At 38.7% G+C, this 12,717-nt stretch overlaps 1 protein-coding gene across 4 annotated transcripts in view; it reads right to left on the minus strand.

Annotated features, from left to right (window-relative positions):
* The window catches only part of foxo (forkhead box, sub-group O), a 38,340-nt gene that overhangs the window by 11,489 nt on the left and 14,134 nt on the right, over nt 1-12,717 (minus strand). For all 4 annotated transcript variants that reach the window (XM_015169385.3, XM_015169382.3, XM_032438987.2 and 1 more), the window contains exons 3-4: nt 10,191-10,479; nt 9,921-10,135 (exon numbers count right to left, since the gene is read on the minus strand). In XM_015169385.3, the coding sequence (XP_015024871.1) occupies nt 9,921-10,135; nt 10,191-10,407 (432 nt within the window). In that variant the 5' untranslated portion in view covers nt 10,408-10,479. The remainder of the gene's footprint in view (nt 1-9,920; nt 10,136-10,190; nt 10,480-12,717) is intronic.

Consider the following 12,717-nt stretch of genomic DNA (forward strand, 5'->3'; position numbering starts at 1 on the left):
ACCCCTCGATAATGTGCCCTCAGCTCGACATCAAATATGCACATTTCACGTTTCCAGTGGCTTATTGAGCGCTTGTGGCAGCCACAAATGCCGCCATGTGCCACTAAGTGCGCCCAACTTGCAACGCACTCAAGTTGAAGCTAAATAGCAAACATTTCTCACAGTGGTATGTATTCTGAGGATGGATTTGTTTAAGAACAAACATTTTTCGCAGTGCACAGTCCTTGTTAGGTAGTTAAAGAGGACACCTCACCACAGAGGTGAGCCTAGCCAAGGGTAGATACATATATTTAATTTAAATGCAGATCAATCAGTTTTATTCATTTAATGTCCGAAAGAAAATAACTTGAATTAGACGGATCTAACAAGTACTTGACTCAGAAGTGAGCCAATCCGAAGGATAATCCTGCATAAATCAGATAAATTTCATTTAAATGCTGCTCAATTAGTTTAATTCTTTCAAAAGAACTTGTATTACACGAATCAAACAAGTATTTAATGTCGTGTTCCGCTTAATATATACATATATATTTGTAAATATGTACTCAAATGAATAATATTAAAAATTATACACAGTGGCAATTTTTTGGTGGGTTCCCAATAACAGATTGGCAGCAAAATAAAATTGTCGCTTTGAGTGGACTAAATGCCAGTTAGCCGGCCAAAGCAGAATAACACGGCAAAGCACAGATCCATATCGGCACAAGGTACAGATATACATATATATTTTTACAAAGGTGTGTGTGAGTCTGTGTGTGCATTGTGCTACTATAAAAAGAAATAAAAGTAAAAATAATAATAAAGAAATCGCGCTTGAATGCTAAACAGCTGCGGCAATTCTCACACACAAATCAAATGAACCCATGCGCTGAACCCAACACAAAAAGCACAAAAAAAATAAAAATGGAGAAAAAAAGATTATTCGCATTTAGATGTGAAATTGAGATATAAATTTTGAAACGGCAACCCATGCACCATGCGCAGGTTGTTCAGCATACCCCACAGCCTGCCACTAATTGCGGCACGAGTTGGCCAAGTTCAATGTATTTAAAATTTCATTTGCCACACAACCTGCAGCTGGCCAAGCCCCTTGTTCTGAGCGCCTACAACTTGACTGGCCAGTTCTCTTTTGCGTGTTTTTATTCTTCAATGAATTCAATTGTTTTAACAAATTTTTCTGCTAGCCAATTTGTAAACACTTCGACACCGAAGACTAAACAAATGCTTGTATCCATGAGATACAAATACTACTATCCATGAGATACATTTTTGCCGGCCCTAAAATTGATGACCTCGACTCGAGCATGTTTATGTTTACTTCAGTCTAATTAATTGTTTAAACATTTTTTTTCTTTCTCTCTACTCTTGACTTCAAATGTAGTATCTTTTGAAAGTTGGGCAAGTAAGTAGGGGGGGGGGGGGGGCGTGGCATATATGGTATGTGGGATCAGGCCATCGCAATTGCATTTGCATTTGCAATTCTCATCATCGTTGCTTTTGACACTCGCTATTAATAAAAGATCATTTATCGTTCACCTTTTGTAGCCAAGTTCTCAGCAGGGAGGGGCCTCATTTGGACACTTATCAGTCACCTATTTAAAAACAATTGAACAAAGGTAACTCTTTTTTTTTTTTGATTCAACTTCTTATCTTTTTTTTTTACTTTTTTGACGCGTTTCATAAATAAATTCATAGCTTTTAAACGGCCAAAGCGAAGAATTAACTCGATTTAAAGTTTGGTTTGTCAACCAAGTTGTCAAAATCCATGAAAACTAACTAGCCACTTTTCAATAGATAAATTAAATTAAAAAAAGAGTTAAGGCATCATTTTATTTTTATATACTTTGACATTTGATGGATTTTTACAGTGTATCAAAAAAGTATTTGACGTCGGCGGAAACTTGAGCAAAGCCATTTGAACCAGTAAAACTTTAAGCACAAGCCGACTATCAAATTGGAATTGAGCAAAAACCCCGTCGAAAAGCCTATGATACAGATATGGCCCATTCCAAGAATCCACCCCTCCCAGAGAAAGTTGCCCAAATATTGTAAAGATATGCGAACATAAAACTGGCAGCATTATCGAGCCGATGATGATGTGATGATATGGTCATGATATAAAGAAAAGCAAAAGTTTTTCGTATCTCTTTTAGTTTTTTTTTGTATCTAGACAAACTTTTATGAATTTGAGTTGGCGACAAAGCCAAAAGGAAAGTTTGCGATTAATCGCTAAGGCAATGGCGCCTGCCGGCAGAGGAAATAAAAACCGGAAGCCGATGCTGTAACGGAAGCTGTGCTGAAATTCTCAACTGCATTCAATTGCACCTGCACGACTTTAAGAAGCGCCACATAAAATGGCCAACAAATGGTAAGCCACACAAAATAAGGATCTCATCGTCCTGTCTGTCTGTCTGCCAAGAAGCAGCAGCAGCAGCAGCAGAAGGGGAATGCACTCGATAAACAGTTCATAAGTGTCGCGTTTGTCTCGCAACAAACTGAATGGTCTAAAGGTTCTCAGCCAAAGGCTACAGCAGCAAAAAAAATAAAAAAAAACTTTTCCCATTCAAGTGGCGACAACAACAACAAAAACAAATCAAGCCAAATTATGTACAATTTGTGCGGCGAGGACATTGCCCCAAAATGTATGCAATCGAAATGGCAGCGAATTGAATTCAGTTTGTGCCACAATTTGTGGCAATAGTTTGTTTGCCTGTCTGTCTGTCTGTCTGTCCATTCGCTTGTCTGCTTATGAAGCCGATGACATTCATTAAGTACTAGTCCAGTGCACTGTCCACCAAATCCCTGTGCCCGCTGGCCAATGCTTAGCTCGTGATTGATTATGCGACAGCCTTTCGAAGCAGGTTTAAGGCACAGGCTTAAAGGGAAGACCGCGCGACTTAAATTTCATAATCATTTAGTTTGTTCCAACTCTGCCCAAACTAATCGCAAATTTACGAGCTGGCCATTAGCTGGCCATGAATTGGCCATTCAAATGATGAACGTGCTTCGCCTGGCTCCTTCTCCTACGTTGTGGCCAGGTTGTCGGCACCTACTCTGGCCACGCCCACATAAGCAGAGACAGGTTCTCGCGCTGTGCCAGAAATTTGCAACACGTTTTGCGTTAATAAAATATATAATTTTATTATCCTCAGTCCGTCTAGTCTGGTCCGGTCGTCAGGGCCGACCACATTAGGTGCCACACACACACACATCTCTACATAAAACAGTTTCTCTTCTGGCCAAGTTTTTATTATATCTTTCTTTGATCAGTTGCTGTTTCAGTTTTTTATTTTTATTGGCGTTTCTGATTATTATTGCATTATTATTTATTGCCTGTGGGGTGGCATTTTCTCTATGAGATAATTTCTCAATAAATTTTTTAATTTATTTTTTTATTACTTCTTTTTTGTTGGTGAATCGAAACCAGTTTGGAATGCATTTATTTATAATTCTTCAAGTTCATTAAATGCCAAACTTTGGCTTTTTTATTCGAACAGCTAAAAAACTGAAGCTTTATGTAAGCGTAAGATTCGGCTCATTTGTTTTGAGCCGAGTTTGGGTAATTGACAACTACTTAATTTTTGACTGATCGTTCATATTAAGAGGTTGGGTTGTTTAATAAGTGTTTTTCTGCAACAGTCAAGCTTATTATGCTATAGAATATTCGTGTATTCCCAAAAAATGTCATTAAAAGTGTGACTTAAATTGGTGGGCAATACAAATTGCTTGATTTACTTGATTTATAGCTATGTGGCGAAAGTGGGGTGAGGATGAAACATACTTTATATGTATATACTATTCTAGAATCTACTTTTCACATTTCGGGTTCCCAGCTCTTATAATTTACGAGATTTGCTCAAAAAACAGAATTTCGATTTTGATCGATTACTCGGAAACGGCGCAAGTTATCGATTATCGGAAACAAGCTCGTGCTACGCGGACACTGGGAGCACCTACGTACTAAATGACAAGCCTCTAGCTCTTATAGATTTTGAGATTCTTGCCCTCGTACATTCGGGCAGGCGGACGGACATGCATAAGATCGACTTGTCTGTTGATGATTAATAATATATACTTTATGGGGTCGGAGATGCTTCCTTCTGCCTGTTACATAGACATTATACCAATTTTACCCATTTTTCATGGGGTGTAAGAACTTTTTGACCCAAGGACATGTTCCTAACAGTTCTCAAATATCGCTTTGCAATGAGGCCTTGCAGTCCACACAAAAGTCTACTGCGCACTTTGCCTATATTCCGGAGCGTGTATATGTGTATGTGTGTGTTTATGTGTGGATGTATATGTGTCTGTTATTCTGGCTGGGCTGCCAGACGCTCGCAACTGCCAGACAATATTTGGCACATAAATCGTGTAGCATTTAGAAGTAGCTTTATTTTGCATTTTTGTGCGAGAGCCAGGCAAAAAATAAAAAAAAAAAAACATTACAACTTTACGGCCTAAGGCAGACGTTGGCGTTAATAAGTGCAACAAGCCCGAGCGTGCCATAAAAATTCCAATGTTTCGAGTGGAAATAGTGCAACAAATGCCACTAACCTCGGACAATGCAAAACTCAGTGCGACGCAATTGCAATTGCAATAGAAACAGAATTAGAAGCGGCTATAAAAAAAAACTATTACGTGTTTAAGGTCTATTAGATCAGCCTCACAATCAGATTCTAGTTGAATCGAGCAATTTTAAAATATCCCCCATATTATTATTATTGTTATTAGTCATACTTGAGATATTAATCAGAAGTAACAATTTGGAAAGCTTCCGAGAAATTCAACAGTAATGCACGAAATTTATAAATATTCTCAACATTAAATCTAGGAGTTCTTTTAATATAAATACTTTCAGTATTTTAGCGATTCAATAATTTCGAAAGCACATTAAAGCTTCAGCTCAAAGCTTTTCGCTGGATGCCATTAACTTTTCTTAAATTTGAAGCGTTTTTATTTTTTTATAATTAAAGTGTTTGGTTCAGATTCTTACTGCAAGTGCCTTAATCTACATACTACGTGGTGTGCTAATACACATAAGTACTATATATGCACACACATATTTGAGGTTTATCAGTAAAGATATACATATAATTAAATGGAGGCACTTTAACAAACGGCCTGCAATTAAAATGTTAATAAATAACTGTAACTGAAGCTAACACATGCACAAAAATAGAAAAAAAAAACCCACAGCTAAAATCATTTGCCAAAGGGAGGCACGGCTGCTTCCGCGTCGCCAGCTTCTGACGTCGCTGTCAGCAGCGAAAAGTGGGCGTGTGTCAGGCCAAGCGTCTACTACGCAATTGCCGGGTACAGTTAGACGAGACACGACACCAGCAACAACAACGACAACGACATGTCAGCAGCAGCAGGCAGAACAACAAATACAAGAACCGAACGAAGACCATCAAAATAAGTAGCCTGCCACAGTCTGGCTACAGCGTGTGAAGAGCGAGAGAGAGCGAGAGAGAGAGAGAGAGAGAGAGAGAGAGATAAGTAGAGATCGACAGAGTTCGGCAAGGGGGCTTCGTGCAAGGTTATTATTTATTTATAAATAAAATATTGCTGATTGCTCTCATGTGTTTAGCACGCTCTCTCTCCCCCGCCTTCACTGTCACTCTCTCATCTCGCATTCTCTCTTTTTCTCATTCCTATCAGTCTGTCTTTCAAGATTTCTACCGTGCACAATTATTCCAGTATTTGCACGTTTCATTTCATTGGATTTGCCAAATGTAAAGGAAAACAAAAATATTTTGCTTGATTTTACTTTGCGACCGTTTCTCGAAGCCCACACACAGAATACCTCCACCTCTCTTCCACTTATTGGTTTTATTGTGTTTCGAACTAGTTATTGTTTTTGTTATTGTTTCTCACATGCGCTTAGCACAAAATGCGCCGCTAACCGCATAAACGAAGCTGGGCGAACGAGGGTTAATGCGGCGTATACTTAACGCGCGCGCTTAACTAGCGTGCAAAATATTTTTGTTGTTAATCGTTGGCGTTTACAGGTTCTATTTCGCATTCTCCTTTCCGCTTCTCTTTTCTGCTGTTGCTTCTTGTTTGCATGCCGTCTCGCTTTATTTGTTGCCATTTGATAAATTTGCAAGAGCGCAGCTGCATTTTTTCTTTATTTATTTTTTTGTATTTCCTTTTGCAACTTTGCTAAGACGCAGTTCGACTCGGCACATGTCACATGGGCCCCGCGACCCGCTCCGCTCCTTCCAAGTGGCTGCTCCAAGTGTCAAATTGATTACGCAAGCGACATTGGTTAAACGCAGTTAATGAATGGAATTACTTAGCCCACCTTGTGGTGAAATGCGGGGCACGTGTACTGCAACTGTATGCATAATGAGACCCGTTCTTTTGTAATTCCCCCGTATAGACAGCCAAGTGCTGCGGGAGCAAGGCTGTGCCGTTAAATGGAGCCGTTTATATCAGAACTAGTTCGAATAATGATTCCCTAACTTGACGCCCCTGGCAAGGGGGGCACCTTGCACTGATAAAGACAAATGCCTTATGTACTTAGAGTAACAAAAGAAGTGCGAATTGGCCACTTGATGACAGCTGATAAGGTGTATTGATAAAACAAATTACAGTTACAATGACTATATAACTATCTAAAGATAAGCACCTTATGTTTTGAATAGCTTTCAGGGGAAAAGATTAATTTTAAAACGTCATTTGAGATATGTCCAATGAACAGTTAGAAAATATATCCCAGCTGCAACTAACATCCTTTTGTTATAAATCACCCTCATTTAATTACTGCATCGACTTATAAAAACTACAAAATGTTGGGCCAAAAATATGTTAACACTTTTAGGATCGCAGCCAAATAAAAATAAAAATATATTTATACAAGAGAACATACGAGCACATACTTATAAAAATACAAGTTTTATTTCAAGATATATAAAAAAAAATTAAATTAAAAAAAATAACACTAAAGAGAAAAAAACTTGGCACAGGTTCAATGGCCAATCGTCGCTGGGAAAGAAGACAACGCTAACGTGAACGTTGCCACAGACCGACCGCGAAGCCAAATTTAAAATTCCACAAATGTCATTTCAGTTTGTTTTTATTTTCCTTTTTTTTATTGAAGAGGAAGCGCCTGGCGAAGGTGTTGCAGTGTGCCAGAATTGCGCGAAAGGCGGGTTGCGGGCCGCAGGCCGCGGGCAGGCCAAAGGAAGCAAATGTCAGAGAATTGCAACGTGTTGCATAAAATTAGCCAAACACTCTAGAGAAATTCATAAAAGGCATCCCGCACTCGACTGTCCCTTTCAGCAGAAAACCGGAAAATTACAGCACTAAAAATAGTCAGAATGCACACGTTCAGCTGCAGTTGTACACTCAGAGGAATTTCATGCTCACAGCGAAAAGTTCGAATTTGATCAGTTCTTAAATGCAAGACTCAAATGCAGACATCTCTGACCCCATAAGGTATATATATTCATGATCAGTAACAACAACCGAGTCGATATAGTTCGTCTGTAGCTACCATAGGAACGATCGGTCGAACATTAAGTTCTTGCATGAAACACTTTTTTGTTTGCCAAGATATCTTGACAAAACTCGGCATTTACCATTTTTACAATGCTACTCATATATATGCAACATCCCATCAACATCGGACAACTATATCATATAGCTGCGATAGGAACCATCGGTCGAAAATTGAGTTGTTATATGGAAAACTTTTTTGTCTTTTAAGATATCTTGACCAAACTCGGTATTTATAAGTTTTACATTGTTTCCTATATTTATGCGAAATCTTATTTACATCGGATCACTATATCATATAGCTGCCATAGCAACGATTGGTCGAAAATTAAATTTTTGTATGAAAAACGTGTTTTGTTTACCAAGTTATTTTAGCCATACTTTGCATTAACTATTTTTCCTGTGCTTTTTGGATACAGGCAGAATATTATGAAAAGGTTGAGTATGCAAGGGTATTAAATCTTCGGCGTGCCGAAGATAAACCTTCATTCTCGTTAAGAACTACTTTTGCAATGTTTCAAAAGGAAAGTTTAAGAACTTAGACCCGGGTTTTTTCCGGATCTAACTATGGGCTATATTTACATCTGCATGTCACAAATGCGGCTGGCCTGGACTGAGGCTGCCCGCCTGTCTTACTGTTTTGGCTCTATGTTGAATTTACTCTTTTAGTCCGCTCGGCGCGTGTTTTATGTCAACTGCGTACTTTCTTTGCCCAATCAGCAGGCGGTGTCAGTTTTCGCAGAACACGAATCGCACTGACACATTCACGCCTAAAGCGTCATCAGAGTGCGTTCTCATTCTCCGGCGGTTTCGTTACCAGGCTGTTATTTTGCCGCGTAATCGCCGAAAAGGGATCGAAACGACAATCGGGCCGACGGAACGACACTCGACTACTTCCGCGAAAATAGCAACAGGCACATTTATAAACAATAACAATAATACATTCGCATTTATAATACGCTCATCACGCGATATTTCGCCGTACATCATCATCATCTTAAAAAAAAATATAAAACATCAAAATGGGTTTCGGATGTCGCCAGTGCAGCAAATTCTTTGGTTTTTGGTAAATGCGCAGACAGCGAGGTGTTAAAGTACAGCAACGACAGCCAGTCTGGTAAAAAATAAAAAACCAAATTCGTGATATGGCCAGAAAGTGGCGACGGGCAGAAATCACGTGCATGACGCACAACAATTCGTGCGAACCGAAACTGGGAATGGATTGCGTTCTGTTGAAATTGATAAGCTGTTCTCTAGGAACAGTTTAAACTAGTTAAATATTGTTCGTGTATTTATAATTTATGAAAACCATTTGAAACTTTTAGGAAATGTAATGTGAGTATTAAACAAAATAAATATAACTTATTCAGTTAATTTGCAAAGTGTGAAGCGCAATTTTATTGATATACAAGTGTCAATGACCTTGCGCCATTTTGATAGCTAGCAAAAGAATGAGCATGACCTTATCAGCCAAAAAAAAAATACTGTGTACATGCTAAAAAAACTTAATCAGAATTCCGATTGTTAACTGTTTTTTAACTGCCACACAATATCAGATGCTTGCATCGGGTCAAACAGAAAATAAAAAAGAAACCCTCTCACTTAATATGAATGGAAATTAAACGTGTTCTTTGTGTAAGTGTGTGCGTGTGTAACTGTTCTTCTATTTACGTATGAATGGATGTAAACAAAACGTAAGAGAGCAATGATAAAAGCGCATTAATTGCAACTTTGTGTTCTGTACATGGACCACGCAGACAGGCTAGAGGAGTTGATTGTGTTGATGAAAGGGGGGGCAGACAGGGAGGTAGCATGTGTAATATTTCATGTATTTATTAAGTAACATGCACAACAAGTGGAAACGCCAATGCAAACAGCAGACGACGACGTCGACGTCGACGGCCACTGACCGAACGACACACAACAGAAGCAGAAGCGGAATAATATGCGAAATAAAAAGAAAAAAGCACAAAACGAATACAAAAAGTAAAACAAACCAAACACGCAAAAAAAAAATGAAGAATAAAACGAAAAGCACAGCACACAATTGCCGACTCTTTCACTCCATCAGTAAATCTCTTTGGCCGTGAACTTGACCATATTCATGCTTCTTTTATTCGCACGCTATAAAGAACCGAATCGTGTTTGGAACTAGTCGAATAAACCAGTTAGCATTATGCAATAGCTCACAAATATTGTGAACTTGTGAACAGACAAAGATCAAGTGAGCGCACTAGCATAGTTGCAAGTGTTTTTTTTTTTTTAATTTTGTTGCTAATGAAGATTTTCCCTTAAAGAGAAAATGTCCATTTAAGGAGAATATGTTCCCTTAAAGGAAATTAACAACAATTGCTTCCGATGGAATTGATTGGCTAAAAGAGACTGATTTACAGCGAAGAACAAGAACTTAGGCTTACCTTCCAGCCAGCACTGCTATTCGAGTCGCCTTTATCCTTAAAGTAGGACACGTTTTGGACCATCCACTCGTAGATTTGGCTCAGCGTTAGACGCTTGTCGGTGGCGGAGCCTATGGCGTGCGTGATGAGATCGGCATAGGACAGATTGCCCCATGCGTTGCGACGGGATGAGTTCTTTTTGGCCGCATTCGCATTCTGCATGGCCTGCTGTGGATCTGCGATTGCAAGAATTTGTCAAATAGAGACAGTCGGAGTGAGATAGTTGCTTACCGCCGCTGGCCAGCTGCTGATTGCTAGCCTTGGTACTGTCCAGCTCATCGACCGGCTCCACAAAGTTCTCAGGCCGTGGACATGGCCACGTGTTGGAGCGGGCGCGCGTCTGCGGCTCGAAGCCGCCATCTGTTGGCAGCTCGCCGACCAGCTGATCCATATGCAGCCCGTTGTCCGACCGAGGCAAGTTGGGCCAGTCCTGAGCGAACCCGTCCATGATGGCAAACAGTTCGTCCTGTAGTTGCAGCTTTGTAGCTTTCTGCAGCTCGCTCCAATACTTGAAGCAGCACTGCCAAATAAAGAGAGAGAGAGAGAATGAAAGATAGAGAGAGAGAGTTAGTTAAATTGAGCGCAACTAAATGAAGCTCTTAGCAATATCCCCTCCCCCCTGATGCTCTACGCACACACTTTCAATTGATCTCCCGTTAATCATGATGCGAATTGCTCTCATTTGCAATTCCATTATATCATTTTGCAATTCCATTAAGTAATTGTGCCATGTCATTTAGTTATTAAACGAGAACACGATCTTGCTTTTACGGGTAATGGGAAAAATGATGGGACTGACATTCCATTATAATATCCGATCACGATTAGCATGTCATGGAGAAGCAGATGATATAGACGCCAGCCTAATTCGATTTTCCAATTCAGATAATTTAGCCTGTTTCAAATTGATTACGAAATACGAAATTTTTATGCTTTCAAGAAGACAGCTCATTTTGTAAAATGATTATTAAATAAAATGAATGTTTAATTACTCGATTTAACTGATTACGAAATAAAACATTTAAATGCTTTAACAGAGCGAGCTCACAAAAATATTGTCATAAACTAAAATTATAATTTCCCTCTTTTATAAATATAAAATTAATAAACTTTCTATAAGCACATTTTTAGTCCTGCCAACTTTCAGAATAATATAAAGAAGAAAAAATATTGTGACAAAAAATTAAGTAATAAATAAAACTAAAATTATAATTTCCCTGTTTTATTAATATTAAATTAATTAAATATCAATTAAAACATTTTTAATCTTTCCAACCTGCAAGGTTTGAATACAAAGAGGGATAACTGGCAGCACAAAGATCAAAAGCGATCAAAGGCGTGTTTGCTTAAGAGCGAAAATAGAGTATTTATGTAGGGGATTTATGTGTCTGGGTGTGTGTTGGCGCAATCAGCTCTGGGTTATGATCGCTCCATTGGGGGTGGTGAAAAGTCGCTGCTTTTGTAACTACATTTGGCATGCCAAACTTACTAAATGATAATATTAACAAGGTAACCAAAAGAAAGGCATCGAATTGCTGTCAAACATTTGCTTTGTGAAGCTTTTGTCAATGGACATGTTGTATATAAAGATGTGTGTATACCACACTTTTCAAAGTGTGTGTGTGTGTTACTTTGTGTGTGTGTTTGTGTGCACATTATCAAAAGTCTATTGACACTGGCCGCGCTGTCTGCATGGGGACGCTGATAAGCTACTGAAGATTGACTGCAGCTTGACGAACTTTGCACGAATTTTAAATGCTCTTATCACTCCTCTTCTTTCTTTTTTGGACAGCAGAACTTTGTTGAAATTTGTATAATACGTATAGTATATATGTATATATATATAGTGACATATCCATAGTCGCACCCACCCTTTAACATAACTTAGCACATAAGCATAAGCACAATTATAAACATTTCTAATATTGTAAACAAAGAGCCTGGTGATAACATCGACATTGGTCAAGATCAAACTGTCCCCCTTTGGTAGACATAAACAATTCACCCTAAATATCACGCCACTGTCAATGTTCCCATCAGAGTACTATCCCACGCATAATTGCTGACGCAGCTCAAACTTCACTCAATTTTGACTCAAACTCTCTCAAAGCGAAGTTTGCTAAGCGACCGCAACAGTTAGATAAATCAGTTCATATTCGGGAAGCAAATCTGAATGTACTCAACAAAAGTAGCCGTTAAGTGAAAATAATAAATTGAAATATATTTTTTTATAGTAACCTAACGTGCAAAACTTAATTGGCGCAGCCGGTAGGATACGTCGGGAAAAATTAAAGATCGCTAAAGGATAATTAATTCCCAGATCTAACGCACAATCGCGACCGAAAGTGTTGTCGGAGTGTAATAAAAATTTTCTCGAATACGTATCCGCACAAGAACCTTCGGGTCATTAGTAGCTTAATAATATTGACCCTTTGGGCAATAAAGCTACTACAGTTAATAACGACTGGCTTTGCATATCGTTTGATCCCTGCAATACGTTATTACTGAGTCTTTTTAAGACACACACACAAAAAAAAAAAAAAACATTTAACCAATAATCCATCACAAACTTTAACCTAAAATAAAAGTGCAAAATCAAAGAACAATAAAGTTCAAACCTACAAACTCAAAACTATTCAAAAAAAAGTGTATTACACCAAGATGACAATGGAATTATCAGAACAACACCTCAACCAGGCCCTTTCACAACTTAGACAGGTGCCAAGCTTTGACGGATCAACGGATCAACTAAACGCCT

Source organism: Drosophila virilis, chromosome 2, assembly GCF_030788295.1.
Source record: "Drosophila virilis strain 15010-1051.87 chromosome 2, Dvir_AGI_RSII-ME, whole genome shotgun sequence".
Classification (NCBI taxonomy): Eukaryota; Metazoa; Arthropoda; class Insecta; order Diptera; family Drosophilidae; genus Drosophila; species Drosophila virilis.